Source organism: Halichondria panicea, chromosome 8 (genome assembly GCF_963675165.1).
Source record: "Halichondria panicea chromosome 8, odHalPani1.1, whole genome shotgun sequence".
NCBI classification, from domain to species: Eukaryota; Metazoa; Porifera; class Demospongiae; order Suberitida; family Halichondriidae; genus Halichondria; species Halichondria panicea.
Window position 1 is genome coordinate 4,237,004 of NC_087384.1, and position 22,712 is coordinate 4,259,715.

The following is a 22,712-nucleotide window of genomic DNA, read 5'->3' on the forward strand; positions in this document are numbered from 1 at the left end:
TAAAAATGTGTTAAAAATGTGTTGAGTCATGTAATCTGTGACGACAATATCAGATTCTGCGGTTTTTGAGTTCCATGTTCATTACAAGATAACATAAACAGCCCTCTGCATGGACTAACTATCGGTGATGTCTGCTCTTCAATATAGTACAAAAATAAGGATTTAGTCATGTTCATCTGCCACCTATATGTCTTCTTCATCTCATTCTTGATTGGGTTACCCAAGATTCACACCCCAATAGGCATATTGGTATACTATAGTATAAAACTAGCAAAATTACTAATTGTAGGCTCCCATACACAAAAGGCAATGCAAGAATAGCTGTCATACTAGATAGAGCAAAAGCACAGAAGCATGTACACCGCATTACTAATAAGTTTGCTGGTGAAACACCTTAATTGCGAATGAGCCAAATCAGCAGAAAAATTGCCACCCTTTTTGCGATCTAACTATTGCGCTTCTGGCAAGGATCGTGTGTATAGATTTTTTGCAATTGCAAAATAATCAAAATGAACACTCGCATAATTATGTTTGACTCGCAAAACATTCTAGTAATACGGTAGTGATCATCGGTAATGCACAAAATAAGAGGGTAAAGAATAATGACACGTAATGAGAATTCAACGTATATACATAGCACAAAGGCATAATTTGATATAGTATGCATGTGTGTTCATGAGCTTGCATTTGCTTTTTAGTGAATAGTTAGCTATTAAATAGTTGGTATTGCTCGACGATGGAAGATCAATTTTCGATACTTTTGTAATACGTCCTGTTTAAAAAGGAAAGCAATACAAATTGTTACTCCTTGAAAGCTGTTTAGCAAAACAACAGTTCTTGTGAACCAGACGTTTGTGATAGCGTACTTGAAAATGGCACATATCCATGTTATTCCACTGGCACAGATGATAGTAATAATGAAACGTGTGTATTGTACATTTGTTTGCTTGTTTGAATGCTTTCTGCTACAATAAAAAGCATGTGATCTGATCATTAGAGTAACAAGAATAGTAAACATAATCAGATTGAAGAGCATGGAAATCGAGAATGGAATTTCGACAAAAATAACCTCTGATATGAGATGGTTTATCCAACAGGCGGTAGGATAACGCGCATATCCAACCCATTCGCTTGTATTGTCAACAACTATTGCTGCTGTTACGATCGATAATGGAACTCCCCAACCAAACACTAATAGTGCAGGAACTCGTCCGTATTGACAGTTCAGAGACTCTTTCTTCAGTTTACAAGCATTATTGAAGCAATAAACTGTATCTAACATTGTGGCTGACATGAGCATGAATTGTGACAGCAGGAAAAAATGTAGCAACACTGCTACAACGTAGCACATCTCTTCTGGGTTCCCTATAGATCCCAATATTACCACTGTTAGATCGAATCCACAATTGGCCAGACACAAGTTAATGATTAGCACATGAAAAGAAGTGCAGATGGTGCGAAACATACATAATGATATTATCACAAAACCATCACCGACAATTGACAGACTGCACGTCACCGCTAGTAAAATTTGAAAGAGCTTTGTATCATCATAGTTAGGCATACAACCTTGGGGCTCCCCCATCTCATTATAGCACACCACTTGAACAGTCTCATTACTGTCGGAGGCCCATCTTTCTGAATCACTCAAGTTCTTTATTGGCACTAGCGACAATCCATTCGAACAAGTCAGTCCAGTGCATGCTTGTCCATTGCATAAAGACCTGCTTACGATGATTTGTAGAATAACTATCTGCAGAATACTAACTATGGGCATCATTTCGATGTTAAGTTTATTACCAACTTGGTTGATATTGACAAGCATTCCACATTGCACACTTACTAGGCGTGTGATAGTTTTCCCATGGCAAGGCTTGGTTAATATGTACGTAGGAAGTTAATAGTCATTGTGTAGGAGTGACTAAGCGATATGACACTAATTGAAGTATTATAATTCTAACAGTAAACAGATTACGGCAAACAGACGTCCTCCGGATGTCAATTACCCAATGACCTATGTCATGCATATCTTATTATGACACTCGATCTTTATACAAAGAGTGCATGGCATTGTGCAATTTGAGGTCACAGTCTAAAATAATATATAACTCGTCCAGCACATTCCTCGCCAAGAACATGCATTATGAATTGTCCCAGTTCCTGAACATGCTGAGAGTGAAAAAGAAATCGAGACAAAGAGAAAAGTTAATGTATATAGACGTTTAAACACAACTATATTATATATATGTATGGTACCTGGAAATAGGGCCAAGAACTACAATGCAACATTTTTTGAAAAAGGATGCTCGAGACTCACTCTAAATCTGCTAGCAATTCTAATCAGACTCTTTCTCAGGTTGCATGTATTATACGCTTTGCTCCACTCACGATTTCTTATACTAAATCTTCATTATAACTCTCATTCCTTACCAGCATTATTATTATACGACAACTGTTTGATTGGATGCATAAAGACATAGGACTACTGTTTGATTGAGAATGCATAAAGACATAGGCCAACTCGTAGCATCAAAGGGGGTTATTACACTAGTACTTACAATAGCTAGGATTGGCCGAGGAATGCACCAATAAGTAAGGAGAGAGAGAGCCGTACGTCAAACCGCTTAACAGACAATAATAAAGCATTTGCATCACTACTTTACAAACATTATTTTGATGCTTAAGACTTTGAATGTGTTCCCCCTGGAATACTCATAATCACTTGTTATGTTTGTTAATGGTCCTGTATGCAACATTTGCACATGAATGAAATATATACACTTGTTTCAAAGGGTACCCATTAATTGTTGTTATTACAGTATAATATCACTTCGTTAGGAACAGATATGTACTGTGACAGCTATATACAGCATGCCACGAATATTATTTCACCTCCAAAACTGCTAATAAAAGGGAGAGAGTATTGAACGAAGCAATACCTTGGATCAGGAAAGTAAAGTGACTTCCTGCTTGGTAACTGACCATCCGAGCGCCTGGAGCTGCCACTTGGCTCGAGGCAGCAATGTTATTGCCAAATTGTCTGTACACGTGCATGTTTCAGTCAGGAAGTTACGTTACGTTCTGATGCAAAGTATGCATATGTTCCATACTCTCTCGCTCTTCTTGAAATTATAACAATACATAAATGTCAACCGTGCATGCTAACATATTGTACGTACTTCTTCATTGCATACACAGCTTGTTTTATGTACTTAGAACTACACATCATTAACTTGCATAATAGACCTGTGAATAAAGTTGTGATGGATGACATACTACTCTCTCCCACTCGCTTGTTTTGATACTTTTTGGTGATTACCCCACATAACAAACGTTTTTGTGGGACTAGGAATTTTTATAGTTGGTTTCAATACGTAATACCAGTATATCCTTGTAATTCTGGGAATACTCAATAATTATACTACTGCACTGGAATTTGTACAGTAAAGCAGTGCATGCTATTACATACCACATCTGTAGCAATAACTGCACGTTATCAAGCTGTAGTTGCATGATGTCAGTAAGGGACCACATACTTGAGAATTAATAACAGGCTAGCTACTTAGAAGTGCATGATTTGCCTGTTGTTTAGAAACGAAATCGCTAATTGCCAGACTGCACAGCGCCTGTGAGTGTAGTACCTCCTCTGATTCAATCCCATATTGCATGAGTAACGATGCTATTAATTATACTAATTGGCTGTAATCACTGTAATGCCAGTAATGGGTGTAATGGCAATAAGCACTAATCACTGTTACGGTAATCACTGTAATGGCAGTAATCGCTGTTTACAGTAATGAGTCACTACCGTGCAAACTATTATTATGCGACACTCTCAATCTTAAACAATTTTCTGGCTTGTAAAAGTAGCTACAGCTGTGTTGACGATTATGCTGCATCCTAATTGTAGGTTAAGATTGGCACTTCGTCCCTACTCTGGCCACTTGAAAAACATAATCTAGGCTAGATCTAGTAGATCTATACTGACCTCCAATTAGCCTCTACACACCAGGACACCTTACTTTGAATAAATACTGGTCAATCTAACTAGGTTTAAATGTAATCTTTATCGGGAGGATCATCAATCACAAACTCACGAACTATCTATATAATATACAAATCTAGTGAAAATATGGGATAGATTAACAATGACTACCACATACTCATTGACAACAATTATGCCAGTATTTAGATCTACTGTGCACTGTCCCAATGACAAGCAGCTGTTTCATGTATTGTCATGTGTTTAAATTAGTGACTGGGTGAAACGGTTAGGCCTATGTTCTGTGCTGATAAGTGCATATAACCTAGCCTCAAGACTAGCCGTTCGTTATCTGAAAGAACGCCTGGTCAAGTTCTAATGTAGAACTTGTCTAATTGGTCCAGGAATTTCTTGGACCGATAATTGCCCGCAACAACCATACTTGCCGTGAATATCATACAGTAACGTGCAGCCAGCTATAGTATTGTTGTGTTGGCGGTTACCACAATCATGTTCACAACTACTCAGGCCTAGCCACTAGCTGACTCAGCTAAACGAGTTCTACATTGGAACTTGACCAGGCGTTCTTTCAGATAACGAACAGCTGGTCTTGAGGCTAATGATAACCCACCCTTTGTTGAGTGTGGGGAAATTGGCATGATAAATACAGTAAACTAAGGCGTGCAAGACTATACAGTGAACTCTTTTAGCCAGCATGCTTTATTAATAGCATGATAAGATTAAAGGGACCCATGGTTGCAGTGTGGTAAAGAGTGTTACATAAATAACCATCCATAACCTGAGTTAATTATGCACAGGCCGATTTTTCTTTAATAAAACGGAGCGGAAGGCGTTCAAAGAAAAAACGGCCTGGGACCAAGGTGTCGATCCCAAGGCGCTACTTTCTGTTTTATAAGAAAATCGGCGTGGGGACAAGACCACATCATTAATATTAGCTTGGTCCCAGGCCAATTTTTTTTAATAGAACGAAGTTGAAAATACGTTGGCGGCCTAGCTAGAGACGACTCGACTGACAACGAGGCTACATTAATATATATGACAGTGCCGTCGTAAGTTCGCAAATGAAGATCAAACATTCTGCCCTAAGACCTCTCAGTTGATTGCACGCTCCTTTGTTGCTGTACAATGTTACCAGTAAAAGGAGTAAGACAGTAGCCTCGATTCTAGGCTAATACGACAAGCGCGGTACTTTCAGTCCCCAGACGTATAGATAGGCCTCGGCAGATTTTTCTGGATCTTATAAATTTTAATAATTATTTATGCACCTCTTTAACTACATTTTCTCATTATGCTGCTATACTACTGACTAAACAATGTAATGATTTTCGTTAATTTTAATCTCTGCTATACCTGGCTCGATTCACGTGCAGATTTTTGCAACAAGCTGAGTTGTAAATGGTATAGAAGCGTTTTTTGCTTTCAATCTTCTCGCTTAATTGCACCTATTTTTTCTTTTCAAAGCCAGAAATGTACCTATTTTCCCCAGCATATTATTCTCTATACTCAGGAGTCTCTATTTTTATGAATTATGCTAGCAAAATTCCCCAACGACTACGTATAGAATGAAGATTGTAAAAAAATGATCACAGTACGTGTCATGAGATTTTCATGATGCGCTGCGAGCTGCTCATGGCGCGTTCTAAACTGAAAGTAGTGTACCCATTGATAACGTGGCGTTTAGTCGAGGAATAATAATTATGAGAATTATCCTCGCATAATTAATTTTTAGCACTACGGTACACAACGTTGCCAGAACATAGAGCCTCGCATAATTATATATCAAGCACTATAGTAACAACGTTGCCAGAGCATAGAGCCTCGCGCATGTTCTTATCTCACCGTAGCGAGAACAAAATATCATGATGCAAAACAATGGCAAAATACTGATTCTCTGTCTGATTCTCGCTTGATCCTACTGACTCGTGAGTATATAGTGGCGGCTGAACAGAACTGGAGTACATGTGTGTCTAGAACGGCACAGCTCTCTAAATTCAAATAATCAGAGAAGTTGAACATTTCTCATTCACACACACCTATAACTTGTCTTCTCCGCCATAGAGAAGCTACAACATTCTATAAAAGACTCGCCTCTCTACACTCACACAAACAATCAGCTGGCTTGGCTACGTTGCATTCTCGCTTTAGTATATAAGAGGCATGAGATCCTCAAGGGGAACAGTATTATTACACCCCACTCTTTGATAGATTAACAATGGACGAATCAAAGTTGCATTTTGAAACCTGAACCTTCCATAATTATACCACATGCTTAAACTTTGCAGCATTCCTTTCTCCCTAATATGCTGTACTCTAAATGTTTCTCTACTATAATAATTGTTGCTACAGTTAACTTTAACCTAAAACTTTTCTCTTTCTGCTTCCTATACACAAACCAATACAAACTTAGCAGAATCGGTAGATTAGCTATCCGCCATTATTTTGCAACATAGAATTTCCACATGCAGCCACGTGGCTATACTATAGCCATGTATCAGTCTACAGTTTTCACTGCTTATCACATATAAAAAAACAGTAGGGGTACAATAGAATTACCTTACCACACCACTACAACTCTTATAGTCGCACCTAGCCTCGATTCAAGGCCGTATTTTAATCGGCCTTGAATCGAGGCTAAGTCGCACCATGCAACTGACAAACTCTTTTGGTCACAAGATTCTGAAATACAATCTGCTTGTTTTGTTTGAGACTCTTGCACATGGGCTGGTAGGCTAATCTACCGGTAATACAAGTACCATTTTTTTGGACATTGCCAAATGATTTCCAGAACCACAACTCTCTTGAATTCATAATTATGAGCTCAAGGACCACACAATATGAAAGGTGTACTTGTCGGCTTACTACATGCATGCAACCGGAAGGTTCAATTTATAATAAATTCCGATTATAATAATATCCTCTGTTACGGTATTCAGTGTTTTTCCGAAAGAGTCGCCAATTTTCTGAATCACTTGCAAATTCTGGTAATAAAAGATTTAATTTTTGGACCTTAGCTGTTAGATCTACTTCAAATCTCTCCACAACAGAAACGGCACTAAAAAAACAAGCACTGCGGAGGATGTGTAGATATGTAAGCTACATTGAACCTTTCATAAGCAGATTTTGTCCCAGATCTGCTTATGCTTGGTCTTTTCTCTCCCTATATATATACCCGATTATACCCATGCACTATAACAACTGTTTACTGTTCTATTAATCACTACAAACCCACCACCTTATGTTGCCATGGAAACATTTTAGTTGTAGATTATTTATTCACCTACACAATGGATATTTACATTTAAGTATAACTATACTCATGGTAATCTACCCCTGGCTGGGTGCACTGTAGTGTCCGTATGCTTATTATTTTTAGGGGGTGTCAAATTTTTTTCGCCAATTTCGCTAAGAAGCAGATGGTATCGAGGCTAAACACTGATTTCTGAGCAAAGTTTATTTCGCCAATTTTGCGCAAAATCATGCAGATACACAAGCCTCGAGACCAGCTTAGTATTGACCTCGAGAACAAGCCGCTCAGGGTGTCAAGGCTAGCACAAAAACACACTAACTTCTAAGCAAAATTGACGAAAATAAAATAACGTTTTAACAGACACTAAAAACTAGGCTAAAAGTCTGCAAGAGAAGTTTGCAGAAATTCAAGGAGTGCATGACCTTAATTAGCTCAGGTCAAGTGGTTCCTTCCTCCTCTGAGGTACAAGTATAAACTCGATACATCGGGAGAGGAGAGATTTTCTCAAAATTTATGAGGGATATTTGAGCAACGAATCAGGAAAAAGCAGGAGCTAGTACCTGAGGGGATTCAGCTGTCAGCTGTCAGCTTACCAGGAGGAGGAGATGACTACCATTGAAGACTGGTGATTGAGAACAAATTTTACTGATTTTATGTTCACAAAGGGCACTGCATGCAAAAGCAGGCTACCATAATTAAAGCACTAGAGTACAAAGTACAGAAGAAGCTGTATGTAATAACCATGCATACACTTCAGTCAATATTACAACATAGGACGTAAACTATACAGATACTGTACAGGAAACGACTAACTGATTAACTAACTCAGCGTACTATGTGTGTTCATACAAATGAGCTTGGATTCGCTTCGAAGTCTGTCAATTATATAGTTACGTATTATAGTTAATAGTCCGCTCTGCTACTTGACAACGGGAGATCAAATTTTGATACCTTTGAAATACTTCCTGTCTAAAAAGGAATGCAACACAAATTGCTAATCCTTGAAAGCTGTTTAACAAAACAACAGTCCTTGCAAACCAAACGTTTGTGAACACGTATTTAAAAATGACACATATCCACGTTATTCCACTGGCACAGAAGATAGTAATGACGAATCTTGTGTATGGTATATTTGTTTGCTTGCTAGGGTACTTCTTGTTGCCACGAAACGCTTTTAATCTGATCACAAGAGCAATAAGAATAGTGAACATAATGACATTGAAGAGTATGGAAATCGAGAATGGTATGCTGATAAAAATAACCTCGAGACAAGATGATCTATCCAGCAGGTGTTAAGATCACGCCCATATCCTACCCATTCGCTTGTATTGTTCACAATTAGAGCTGTTGTTACGATCGATAATGACACTCCCCAGCCAAACACTAAATCTAGTAGTATAGGAACCCATCTGTTCAGGGACTGTTTCTTCAGTTTACTAGCATTATAGAAGGAACAAACGGTATCTAATATTGTGGCTGACATGAGCATGAATTGTGACAACAGGAAAAAATGTAGCAACACTGCTACACTGTAGCACAGCTCTTTTGTGTACTCTGTAGTTACCACTGTTAGATCGAATCCACAATTGGCCAGACACACGTTGATTTTTAGCACATGAAAAGAAGTGCAGAATGGTTCGAAACAGACATAATGATATTATTACAAAACCATCATCGACAATTGACAGACTGCATGCCACCTTTAGCACAATTTGAAAGAGCTTCGTATCATCATAGTTAGGCAGACAACCTTGGGGCTCCCCCATCTCATTATAGCATACCACTTGCACAGTCTCATTACTGTCGGAGGTCAATCCCTCTGAATCACTCAAGTTATTTATTGGTACTAGCGACAATCCATCCGGACAACTCATTCCAGTGCATGGTCGGTCATTACATAAAGACGTTCCTACGATGATTTGTAGAACAAGTATCTGCAGAATACTAGCCATGAGCATTTCAATGTTAATTTAACTGTTTTGATAAGGCCACTGTTAGTTGCATACTTGTTTCAGATCAACCTCCCTCCTCGGTTTTGCTCACCTCCTCATGAAATTAAGTCATTATTGCTGATGTCAGCCATTATTTGTGGTCAAAGTCCTTTTTTTGCCGACACTGCATTATTTTACAGCAGTTTTAAGCACCTTTGCAACACACACACACAAATGGGTAAACCACAATGTAAACCCACAATGTACATGGACTACATGCAAGCTAGCCTTGAGTGGTTTCTTACCAAATAAAAATTGGCCAGTGTACTAACACAACAACTATATAGGTATACATGGTTGCAGTAATAAGACCTACTCCACAGATGTGAGATGGAGAATGATGTACCAGAGCTGAGGTGTGTACTTGGTCTATCTCATATCACACAGAAAAAATAACTAGCAATTTGAAATGTGAACATAATTATTGACAGCAGTGATAGCAGTGGCGTAGGAAGAGAGTTATCACTTAGAGAGCATGGAAAAAATTTAGAAGGGGAGCTGATACGCATGTGCACACATATTAAAGTGCGCCTGCAATGGGGTCTTAGGGTAGTCCCCTAAAAAAATTGCATGCTCTGGTATTGATTGGTGTATTTGGTACAATTAAAAGCTTGATCTTTGATTCAATTGAGCTTGGGTAAAAAGCAAGCATGCAGTGTTAGGGGCCTAGTTCCTCTTTTAGTACACCACTGGACTGGCAGTACATGTACTGCAGATAGTCTCCCATTTGAGTAACCACAATTTACTACAATAGTACATTGTGGTTTTATGCTTGTGTTCATGTGTTGCAAAGGTGCTTAAAACTGCTGTAACATGTGCAACCAGAGGAGGGAGGACACGATTAACCCTTTCCTTGCCATTCGTGAAATCTGGAACAGGAGCGTCTTTAGGTCGATCAATTAGTGTGGATCCGGCCTCACCACTCCTCCATGTCATTCTATTAGTCTAGATCCGGCTAGCAATTCTAGCTGGGACTCCCAGTTCTAGCTCCTTTTGTTTAGCGTGTCAGAGACTGGGAGAAGATGATTGGCACTCCCTGGCTCCTTTGGATGTACAGCTGTCCAGATCCCTAGAACATACCCTCCATTCTGACGAGTTATCAGTGCATAGGGTGCTTACTAGATTCTTGCCAGCCAGTACAGTTCAAGCTACACACAGCACCGCTCAACTATTCTCTACCCCATTATCTAGCTAAATCTGGTCCAACTAGACAGCAGACACAGCTAGTTAATTCAGTAAAGCCAGGGGTAGCCCTACTTCTACGGTTGTTCAGTACCCACGGTAACAATTCCTCTGGGCTGGGCTAACTAGTTGAGCCACGCCTCCCAATTCTCAAGGCTAGGTACATGTCTCTGTCTAGCTGCTTCTTCAGCTTCTTGCTCAGTTTTGTGGCTTAGAGAAAGGCCAGCTACTCAGGGGGAAGAGTCCAGATGAAAGTCTGGCAGCCAGGTGACGTCCAAACGGTCAGTTATTCTTTCCACCAACTTTTTAATCTAGTCTAGTCCTGCTTGCACTGCTACTACTACTGCTGCTACTCTTCCTAGCTAGTCAAAGGTTTCTTTTTTTTTTTTATAACTACATATGCACAAAGAGACATCAAAGCTTACATCAAAGGACACAGATTTTTAGCCTACTTGACTGATAAGGCGGTTACCTAGACTACAGTTTGTTTGTCAGGGAGGAGCTCACATACAACTTCATCTAATTCATCATAACGATTCCTTACCCATTGTTGTAATTTCTACAACAGATTGCCAAGGAAGAGTTAACCTTAGCTCTAATTAGCTAATTATCGCGACCTTTTAATTACATTCTTTGAACGATTCATCTTTTCTTTCTTTATAACCTCTACATATTGGACACAAGAGCTAGTCTCGCGAGCAGACTTGTCCTAGAGACTACACAAGAGCTAGAGCCTTTTCTCCTACTGGAGGTACCCCTATGGCCAAGTTGTCAGGACCTGAAGGTAATAGGACCTATAAGAAGCACCTCAAGCACTCCTATCTCTAAGATCCCTGTGAGAAGCATCCCAGGCACTCTGATCTTGTCTCTGTGAGAAGCACTCTTGATCCTGGAGACAGGATCCCTATGAGGAGCACCCCAGCAACTCCTGTCTCCAAGATCCCTGTGAGAAGCACCCCAGGCACTCCTGTCTCTGTGATAAAGCTGCAACATGGAATTGTTTAGTTCAGAGTGTCTCCAACATGAAGAACATGCATCAATGACACTAACAGTCTCAGCTTCTAGCACCCCTTTATTTGTATGGTTTGCTCTGTGCCTGCAAGAATTGCCTGTCACTCATGCTACAGTACTGTTCTGTGTGTCCCAATATATAGAGGTTATAAAGAAAGAAAAGATGAATCTTTCAAAGAATGTAATTAAAAGGTCGTGATAATTAGCTAATTAGAGCTAAGGTTAATTGTGTCCTCCCTCTGATGGCAACCTCGCGCCCCAGACCACTCCCTTGCACGTGATCTGACATGTGCCAGGGAGTGGTCTGGCATTTAGAGTCACTTTTCTTGGGTTCATAATTATGTCAAAATTTGACATCTCCAATCAGATTCGCAAGAAACTGTCACATGATTCCACTTCACAGAGGAGGTTGATAGTACTTGACCTTTGTCATTTTTAAAACTATGCCAGTAGGCAATGGCTAACTTAAATTTCGGTATACATCAACTAAAAATGTTATTTCAAGTACATAAAATCTTTCAAATCTCACTAAATCTGTACGGGAGTAGAGATAATAGCCAGCCAGTTTTAGCATCGTCACCACGCCCATTTCCGCCACGCCCATTTGTAACTGTCTGAAAACCAAGAAAAGAGACTCTCTCCCCCGGGAGGAGTCTGGCCTCGAGACTAAGAAAGTGGGGAGCCCGACAGGGCTGCAGCCGAGGAGAGAGAAACCCTGGCGAACTGTCGGGATGGCAGGGGGAGTGGGTTGACAGAATCATCAGCGTCAGCCGGATGCAGCCGAGGAGAGAGAAACCCTGGCGAACTGTCGGGATGGCAGGGGGGAGTGGGTTGACAGAATCATCAGCGTCAGCCGGGATGTTGTAAATGATTTTTTTACGCACTGGTGCACAATTAACTTGCATTTTAAATCCGTGTAGATAAGATCAAACTCTCTTTGAACCTCCTCCACACCCTTGAGGACTCTCAAGCACAAACCACTCTACTACGCTCGTGTCTCACTCTTCCAAAAGTTGTTCAGTCCTTCGGGCTTGCCCCCCAAGCCACGTCAACAGTACCGCTCATGATTTCAACTGCTCCATCCGAAAGGCCCTAGAAAGTATCTTGGGCGGGCCTCTATCAGACTGGTCTTGGCAGAAGGCATCCCTTTCTTGTGGTAAAGGAGGTCTGGGGCTCCGCAGTGCCCCACTTCATGCCCCTGCTGCTTTTTTGGATTCATCTCTTCGCTCTGCTCCTCTGATTGAAGGTCTGCTTGGCCGCCCCCCTCTCTCCTCGGCCCTCTTAACCGAAACAGTGGCCTCCATCGCCTCTTCCCGCTCGCCCAGACTGGCAGACCCTGGGTGACATCGATATCCCCCTCCGACAGGGTGCCCTCTCCGCTGCCATCGACAGCTCTGCTTTTGAACGCCTGTTATCTTCAGCTCCCACAACGAGATCGAGAGCTCTGGCCCTCTCAACTGGACTCCCTCACGCCCACGACTGGTTGAATGTGATCCCCTCTCCCTCTCTCGGACTACACCTCCAGGATCGTGAATTTCGTTCTTGTCTTTGCTACTGGCTTGGGGTCCCATTGCACAACGACCAGTTTACCTGCCCCGAGTGTCGCTGTGTTGCTGACCCCTTTGGTGACCACCAGGTGGGCTGCGGGGGCAATAGCGACCGTATCAGTTGTCACAACGCCATTAGAGACGTGGTCTTCAAGGCCGCTCAATCTGCCGCTCTGGGCCCATCCATTGAAACTCCAGGCCTTATTGCAGAGTCTAGTGCTCGCCCTGCAGACGTCCTTCTCCCCAATTGGTCCAACGGCCGTTCAGCCGCTCTCGACGTCCACGTCATCTCTCCTCTCCAGCCCCTCACACTGTCAGTAGCTGTGCATACCCAGGGCCACGCTCTCCAAGTGGGAGTCCAGCGCAAGCTGGCTTCTAACCTTCAGAACTTCCGCAATGCAGGTCTGACATGTGTCCCTCTTGTCGCTGAAACTCTTGGAGGTCTGTTCAAGTCATCGGCTGATCGATTCGTCTCCGATCAGGTGCCGACCGAGATACGGACACAACTAAACACCTCTTCGGCAGAGTCAGCGTGGCTTTGTGGCGGGGCAATGCGTCTATGCAAAACACAAAAACAAACAAAAAAACAACAGATTGTGTATTTCAAAAAAACAGGTTGTGACGTCATCAAATAATGGGATAGTGGGTAATGAAGGCCTCCCTCCCTCCCTCATTGGGGTCGAGTAGACTGGAAACCACGCCCCTTTCTCTAAACAAAGGGGCGTGGTTTCCAGTCTAGGTCAAGTAGTCTTGCACAGCCAGCCCCGTATGTTTTCTATTTGAACGCTAGGTCGATAACATGGGTCTGGTGAACTTCCTATGTACAAGTTGTGTCGACACGCCGAAAATTTCTCGGCGTGTTAACCGCTGCGGTCAACTGGAGGCAAAAAGAAGGTTATGCAAAGCAGCCTCTTGTTGCCCAACTTGCTACAGTTTCCAGCTAAATGCAACTGACAATAATGGCTTATTTATGCCCTAAGACTATCCCAGAAGATCACAAAGAGAGAGAAGTTCCATGGGTAGTTGTACAGAAGCAAGAGCTGAGTTGTAGATATTTAGCTTCAGGCATTACGAAAGCATAGAAATGCCAATTTAATTTAAAAAACCAGAATCTACTCACCAAGGAGAGCACAAATGCGTTGTTCCTAAACTGCAGACTTAATTGTGGCCTACATGCATGTGTGTGTATGATTCCATGCAGGTCGCTGGAATAGACACTCTGATCCTCAGCTGGAAAATATGTGCTTTAAGCAGCCTAAAATCGAGGCTAGAATACTATTTAGTGCCACCTCCAATTAGATGTGACCCTCTAAATATGCGAACACAACCAGACCTTCAATTTTAATAATCGATCTCTCTGGCTTCATAAGTATTTTATTAAAATGTCGCTTTAAATCGACGGCTTAATAAACAATGACAACTGTTTATTATTAGTTCATGGCACAAGTGTCATAAATTATTTGAGGGCTTCTTTCGAATATTTCAAGTGGTAATTCATGCAAAACCTCAAATTACCCCGAGGTACCCAAACGTATACATCTAAGTGATTCCTGAAAGCCCCAGGTGTTGTGTTAAATCGGAAAATTTGAGGGTTTGACGCAACACCTGAGGCTTTCAGGAAATCACTAGATGTATACGTTTGGGTACCTCGGGGTAATTTGAGGTTTTGCATGTTCGAAAGAAGCCCTCAAATTATTTATGACACTTGAGATGAATTATTAAAATTGAAGGTCTGGTTGTGTTCGCATATTTAGAGGGTCACATCTAATTGGAGGTGGTATTCTAGCCTTGATTTTAGGCCGCTTAAAGCACATGCATATTTTCCAGCAGAGGATCAGAGTGTATATTCCAGTGACCTGCATGGAATCATACACACGCATGCATGTAGGCCACAATTAAGTCTAAAACATGTGTTACAAGCAATTATTGTATAGTTGTACACATGCACGTATGGCACACTATGCCTTGTGTAAACAGTTTATACATGCACGTACGTAGACGTCTACCGATTATTTCAAGGATTATTTCAAGGAGCATCATTTTCGCGGATTGACCTCGAACATCGAAAATTAGCCAATACAAAAGTATTATAATAACCATGCATGCATGCATGCACGTATGGTATACACTATAATTATACTAAATATAATTATACTATAATACAGGAAACGACTAACTGATTAATTAACTCAAAAGTATACTATGCATGTGTGTTCATACAAATGAGCTTAGATTCGCTTTAAAGTCTGTCAAAGGTATTAACAGTCTGCTCTACTGCATGCTCGACAATGGGAGATCAAATTTCGATATCGTTGAAATACTTCCTGTCTAAAAAGGAATGCAAGACAAATTGCTAATCCTTGAAAGCTGTTTAACAAAACAACAGTCCTTGCAAACCAAACGTTTGTGAACACGTATTTGAAAATGGCACATATCCATGTTATTCCACTGGCACAGAAGATAGTAATGACAAAACGTGTGTATTGTACATTTGTTTGCTTGTTTGAATGCTTTCTGCCGCAATGAAAACCAGGTGATTTTATCACTAGAGCAATAAGAATAGTGAACATAATGACATTGAAGAGTATGGAAATCGAGAATGGTATGTCGATAAAAATAACCTCTGAGACAAGATGATCTATCCAACACGTGTAAGGATTACGCCCATATCCAACCCAATCGCTTGTATTGTCCACAATTAGAGCTGTTGTTACAATCGATAATGGCACTCCCCAGCCAAACACTAGATCTAGTAGTATAGGAATCCATCTGTATCGACAGTTCAGGGACTGTTTTTTCAGTTTACTAGCATTATAGAAGGAACAAACGGTATCTAACATTGTGGCTGACATGAGCATGAATTGTGACAACAGGAAAAAGTGTAGCAACACTGCTACACTGTAGCACAGCTCTTTTGTGTACTCTGTAGATCCCAATATTACCACTGTTAGATCGAATCCACAATTGGCCAGGCACACGTTAATTATTAGCACGTGAAAAGAAGTGCGGATGGTTCGAAACAGACATAATGATATTATTACAAAACCATCACCGACAATTGACAGACTGCATGCCACCTTTAGCACAATTTGAAAGAGCTTCGTATCATCATAGTTAGGCAGACAGCCTTGGGGTTCCCCCATCTCATTATAGCACACCACTTGCACCGTCTCATTACTGTCGGAGGTCCATCTTTCTGGATCATTCAAGTTCTTTATTGGTACTAGCGACAATCCATCCGGACAACTCATTCCAGTGCACGGTTGTTCATTACATAAAGACGTTCTTACGATGATTTGTAGAACAACTATCTGCAGAATACTAGCCATGAGCATTTCAATGTTAACTTTACTGTTTTGATAAGCTACCAACTTGCTGATGTCTGTACCACTCATTTCAGCATTCCAGCATTCCAGGTAGATAATATATGCACAGTCAGTCGTGGTAATGCTATTTCCCATCGCCATTTGAATATTAATACGTTAGAGTGTGTTCATATTCTTTGTGTAGGTGGTCACTTAATTGATATGACACTTAGTATAGTAATTGAATTATCTATACTCAGGATTGTAATTAATGCATGAACAAATTTTGCAATGTGACAATTTGGTTAGGATTGGCAGGGAGGAGACCCGTACGTCAATCTCTTAGGTCCATTATGATAATATGTAACATGCATAATTATTGCAGATGACTATTCATTGTTACAAGTGTTGTACGTATTATCTGCTCCTTGATATCATCCAGTAAGGGACGTCGAACGGTCAACGATTGGACCAAGGAAGCTCTTGAGCATCTGTAAGAGTCGACGCGTTGCTCAACTAGCTCTTTTGACGGCTTCAAAATCCGGCATAGTCATTTTTTTACAGTCTGTATCGTGGATTGAATTGTTGCTAGGGGAGGTCCTTTTATAGTGCTGCGATCACGTGGTATAAGTTAGATATATATGCCACACCTACTTGGAGGATATGCACTCCATATATCCTCCGCTACCGTGGTTACATACCCCTCGGAGTAACCACGGTAGCGGAGGATATATATATGGGTGCATATCCTCTTTAGGTGTGGTATATCCTATCGGCGCATTAATCGCGTTATTTTAGTAGAAAGCCATCCACGTCTCACTATATGTCTGTTTTCCCCCCTCCACCACTCACACACTTGTGCACAGCTGACACAAGCCATGGCAAGTAGATCTGTAACACCGTAAATGGTCCCCCCAGACTATCTACAGCAGATAATTTGGTCCCCGTGTGAATTGATCAAACGGATGAAACTGGTGCCTGCTTGTACAGAACTTGTCCGGAATAACTTCACTCGGCATCTAAAGAATTTGAAGGTATTATAGTATCTGTGAGTCCATGGCAATTAAAATTTAGCTTTAGAACTAAGATGCACAGTGTTATATTCTGGATCGATAGGGTGACCGTCTGAAGCAGCATAGATGGTCCGGGGGGGGGGGGGCAGTCCATGGCAGCCTATTACATTGTCGTAGATTGTCTGGGGGGGGAATTCTGCTGTAATTTGGACTTCCCGGACAGCCAAATACAGCAGGGGGGAGGGAATGTCTATAGTCCTCTGGACCATTCACCATATTAATATCTTAACAGTCCAGAGAGTCCGAATTTCATGATGGTCCAGGGTGAGGGGGGGGGGGGGGCTCGTTTATGGGGATCAGTTTTTGTATATGACAGATCTACTAGTGGAGTCATTTGAGGAGCTACTTTCTTATAAAAATCTGGTGATTAATATTAACACCATCAAGGCCAAAATATTTGCAACACACTTTTCTTTAAAGCAATGGAATCGGCAAATGCCACAAATATGTTAGAAAATGAGATTGAAAGTATATAAACCATTATAGAAAATTCATTCTACTACTGTGAAAGAGGACTCAACAGTGGTCTGCCTTTCATGTGAAAAGAGAGGAAATGGGTATATTACTAACTGTGGGTTGAAATAATTATTTATTCAAGTTGGAGAGAAAAGACCCGCATATACATGCAATATAAATCAATTGTTGTTTGAGAGGAAAACTTAACGGTTTCATGGCCAAAAGCGAGTCAAATTTTACGCAACCTGATACAAAGAGAAGTATATTACAGAGTGCTCAGTCGCATTTCACTGGCCATCCCTGGGGAAATTTAAGGGTTTGACGCAACACCTGGGGCTTTCAGGAATCACTTAGATGTATACGTTTGGGTACCTCGGGGTAATTTGAGGTTTTGCATGAATTACCACTTGAAATATTCGAAAGAAGCCCTCAAATAATTTATGACACTTGTGCCATGAACTAATAATAAACAGTTGTCATTGTTTATTAAGCCATCGATTTAAAGCGACACTTTAATAAAATAATTATGAAGCCAGAGAGATTGATTATTAAAATTGAAGGTCTGGTTGTGTTCGCATATTTAGAGGGTCACATCTAATTGGAGGTGGCACTAAATAGTATTCTAGCCTCGATTTTAGGCTGCTTAAAGCACATATTTTCCAGCTGAGGATCAGAGTGTCTATTCCAGTGACCTGCATGGAATCATACACACATGCATGTAGGCCACAATTAAGTCTAAAACATGTGTTATATACAAGCAATACAATTATTCTATAGTTGTACACGTATGGCACACTATGCTTTGTGTAAACAGTTTATGCACGTACGTAGACGTCTATACCGATTACTTCAAGGAGCATCATTTTCGTCATTTTCGCGGATTGACCTCGAACATCAAACAATACAAAAGTATTATAATAACCATGCATGCATGCATGCACGTATGGTATACACAGGAGGTAAACTATAACTATATAACTAAAATCATAGCATAATTATACTATATATATATACTATAGTACAGAAACGACTAACTGATTACTAACTCAAAGTATACTATGCATGTGTGTTCATACAAATGAGCTTAGATTCGCTTCAAAGTCTGTCAAAGGTATTAACAGTCTGCTCTACTGCGTGCTCGACAATGGGAGATCAAATTTCGATACCGTTGAAATACTTCCTGTCTAAAAAGGAATGCAAGACAAATTGCTAATCCTTGAAAGCTGTTTAACAAAACAACAGTCCTTACAAACCAAACGTTTGTGAAGACGTATTTGAAAATGGCACATATCCATGTTATTCCACTTGCACAGAAGATAGTAATGACAAAACGTGAGTATTGTACATTTGTTTGCTTGTTTGAATGCTTTCTGCCACAATGAAAACCATGTGATTTGATCACAAGAGCAATAAGAATAGTGAACATAAAGACATTGAAGAGTATGGAAATCGAGAATGGTATGCCGATAAAAATAGCCTCTGAGACAAGATGATCTATCCAGCAGGTGTTAAGATCACGCCCATATCCTACCCATTCGCTTGTATTGTCAACAATTAGAGCTGCTGTTACGATCGATAATGGAACTCCCCAACCAAACACTAAATCTAGTAGTATAGGAACCCATCCATATCGGCAGTTCAGGGACTGTTTCTTCAGTTTACTAGCATTTAGAAGGAACAAACGGTATCTAACATTGTGGCTGACATGAGCATGAATTGTGAAAACAGGAAAAAATGTAGCAACACTGCTACACTGTAGCACAGCTCTTTTGTGTTCTGCAAAGATCTCAATATTACCACTGTTAGATCGAATCCACAATTGGCCAGGCACACGTTAATTATCAGCACATGAAAAGAAGTGCGGATGGTTCGAAACAGACATAATGATATTATTACAAAACCATCACCGATAATTGACAGACTGCACGCAACCTTTAGCACAATTTGAAAGAGCTCCATATCATCATAGTCAGGCAGACAGCATTGGGGCTCTCCCATCTCGTTATAGCACACCACTTGCACAGTCTCATTAGTGTCGGAGGTCCATCTCTCTGAATCACTAAAGTTAGTTATTGGCACTAGTAACAATCCATCCGGACAGCTCATTCCAGTGCATGCATATGGTTGTCCATTGCATAAAAATCTGCTTACGATGATTTGTAGAATAACTATCTGCAGAATACCAGCTATGGGCATTATGCATGTGTTTGATAAGCTTTCAACGTGCGGATGTGTCTGAGTATATGCACCACTAATTGATACATTCCATGTATATAATACCGGTACATGCACACTGTGACAGTCAGGCAATTCTATTTCCCATGGTGATTTGAATGGGAAAGCATTAAGTTAGAGTGTGTTCATAGTTTTTGTGTAGGGGGTTAATTAATTTATGTAATCGAATTATCTATACATGCAGGATCGTAAATTTAATGCATAAACATTTGCAATACGCTAGGATTGGCTAGGGAGTACTGAAAAGTATCGAAATACGAGAATCTAGGGAGACCCGTACGTCAATCTGTCAACTCGGGTCCGTATAAGTGAATGATACTGATACTATTAACCCGAGGCCACGCCGCGGTGACTCGGGATATAGTAGTTGTTCTGTGTATTTCGAGTCTGCTCACCTGGTGCGATAGCGCTGTGTTTGTACCATGGATAGCCTCAACAAAACAAGGTAGTAGTTAGTAGTTAGATGTTATAAAACTTCGTTGTCGAATAAAAATGAGCAAAAGCTAAGAAGCTAAGAAGCTAAGAAGCTTGAATTTGCACATTGGCCTAGATGTATACGCGGCCTTAATTGACTCGAGGCCAAAATTGACAAATTAACGCCGAAGGTTTGCACTTCAGTGTTCTTGTATTTAGCACAGAATGCAATTGAAAAGTGTTGTACCGGTATCATAAAATTTTAGGCCCCCCCGGGCCTAGAATTTTAACATTCTAGGCCCCCTCTTAAAAGATTAGGCCCCCCCATAACAGCGCAACAGCGGTAATATTTATGATACATTGAATGTGTATTCTCAAAAGTACAACAACAAAAAACCAGCTATATTAGTATATATAATACATTACAGTCTATGCAGTGCCAGTTGCTGAATGAAGCTCTCCTCACATGCACACATTTCATGCAACTGGTCGACCGGCTGGCCCCTGCTGGGAAAGTTGGAATGGCGAAGCTAGCACAAAGTTGCAAATACTTTTATGGCGATAGCTATGCACAACATCGATTGTCTAATTAGAGGCAGATCCAACATTGCAAAGCTGCACCAAAGCATTTAACTCTTATTATAAGCATGAGTAACTTGAAGGTAAATCTTGCTAGTACTTTTAGACAGAGTCTTTGCATGCATGTCTCTTTAATTGATGCTTTGTCAACTAATAGAGCTTACCTTACCATAATATTATATCTCTTTAACTTTGTTTATCTTTGTTCCATCGTGCAGAAAAGGATAGCAGAAAAGAGGGGGTCTAATCTCACAGTTGGGGGCCTAAACTGTTAACATTCTAGGCCCGGGGGGCCTAAAAGTTTAAAATTCTAGGCCCAGGGGGGTCTAAACATGGGGGGGGCCCAACATTTTATGACACCGGTATGTACCGTAAATATAGCTAGTAATTTCCGGGGGGGGGGGGGGAGGGGGAAATATTTGTGGTTTTCATTGAACATGCACTGGAGCACGAATATTATACCCACAAATGAAGCAATCTTAACTACCTTTACCTGCAGTGCGAGCAGCAACCACGAAAATAATATCCGCGAATTGTTCACAAATACTTTTGCCCCCCGAAAATTACCCGCTGTACGGTATCATCTGCAGCTCCTGGTACATGTTGTTGTTGATTGTCTGATATTCACAACATTGTTGTGAATATCATATAAGTATATTATACTTGATCATGATTTCTTCAGCATCATTATAAATTGTATTGTAGTGATGTGAGATGCACATGTCAATTGTCTATAAGACTTAAAGTTATACACTATGGCTGTTCATGATGTTGTTTAACGAAAGTGGAATAAGAGGTGACATGCAGAGATTGGTGGAATTTCAAATAAAAGACAGAAAAAAGTTTCTAAGCCAATGTTAATTAATGTGCTAACTTCTACATAGAAAATCATTCGCGTTTCACTATATAATTATGTCATTTTCCCCCTCCGCCCAAACACATTTTTTCTTTTCTTTGAGAACCAGGCATCCATAAATGCGCCACCGACATAAGCCATGGAAAGTAGATCTGTAACGCCGTAAATGGTCCCCCCAGACCTTGCTGCTGTAGATGGTCAGATCATCTACAGCAGCAATAATTTGATCCCGTGCAATAAACGGTTCCCCTGCATGTGTGAGCATTGATCAAACAGATGGAACTGGTCAATGAGAGCAGATCCTATAATCATCTTCATTCGATTAAAGTTTTGAACAGCAGAAGCTTGGCCTTTCCCTACGAAATGGTACGTCAGGACATGATCAATGCACAAACTGCTCGAAATGGTTTCATGTATGAACTGTGTTATATTATTTTTAACATGTATCACAACTCTTTTATCGGTTAATGCACATTGTATGCACGTTTAAGTGATCATGGTGATACTGTTTGGCCTACAGTATCTGTGAGTCCATGGCAATTACATCTAGCTCTAGAATTGAGATGCAGTATACTAAACTCTGGATGCATGGGGGAGGGGGGTGGGGCGTATGCAGCAGCATAGATGGTCTGGGGGACAGTTCATGCATGGCAACTATACATTGCCGTAGATTGTCCGGGAGGAGTACAAAATACAGCAGGGAGGAACCGTCTATAGCAGTACAGATACAGGTACATACTTCCCTCGGACCGCTCACCGGATACATGTAGTCCCCCCGGACCGTTCACCGCAACTTGGGTCCAATTATACAGC

The 22,712-nt window shown here is 40.7% G+C and overlaps 1 protein-coding gene across 1 annotated transcript; it reads right to left on the minus strand.

Moving 5' to 3' along the window:
• Nucleotides 1-14,918: 14,918 nt before the first annotated feature.
• Nucleotides 14,919-17,373, minus strand: LOC135340048 (adhesion G-protein coupled receptor G6-like). Its single transcript, XM_064536332.1, has one exon. It carries the CDS (start codon nt 16,446-16,448, stop codon nt 15,240-15,242), a length of 1,209 nt encoding a protein of 402 aa, XP_064392402.1. The 5' UTR covers nt 16,449-17,373; the 3' UTR covers nt 14,919-15,239.
• Between the last annotated feature and the right edge of the window lie 5,339 nt (nt 17,374-22,712).

What these genes read in the sequence shown, in the direction of transcription:
- LOC135340048 (XM_064536332.1), bottom strand. Translation starts at nt 16,448, where the DNA reads ATGGCGATGGGAAATAGCATTACCACGACTGACTGTGCATATATTATC.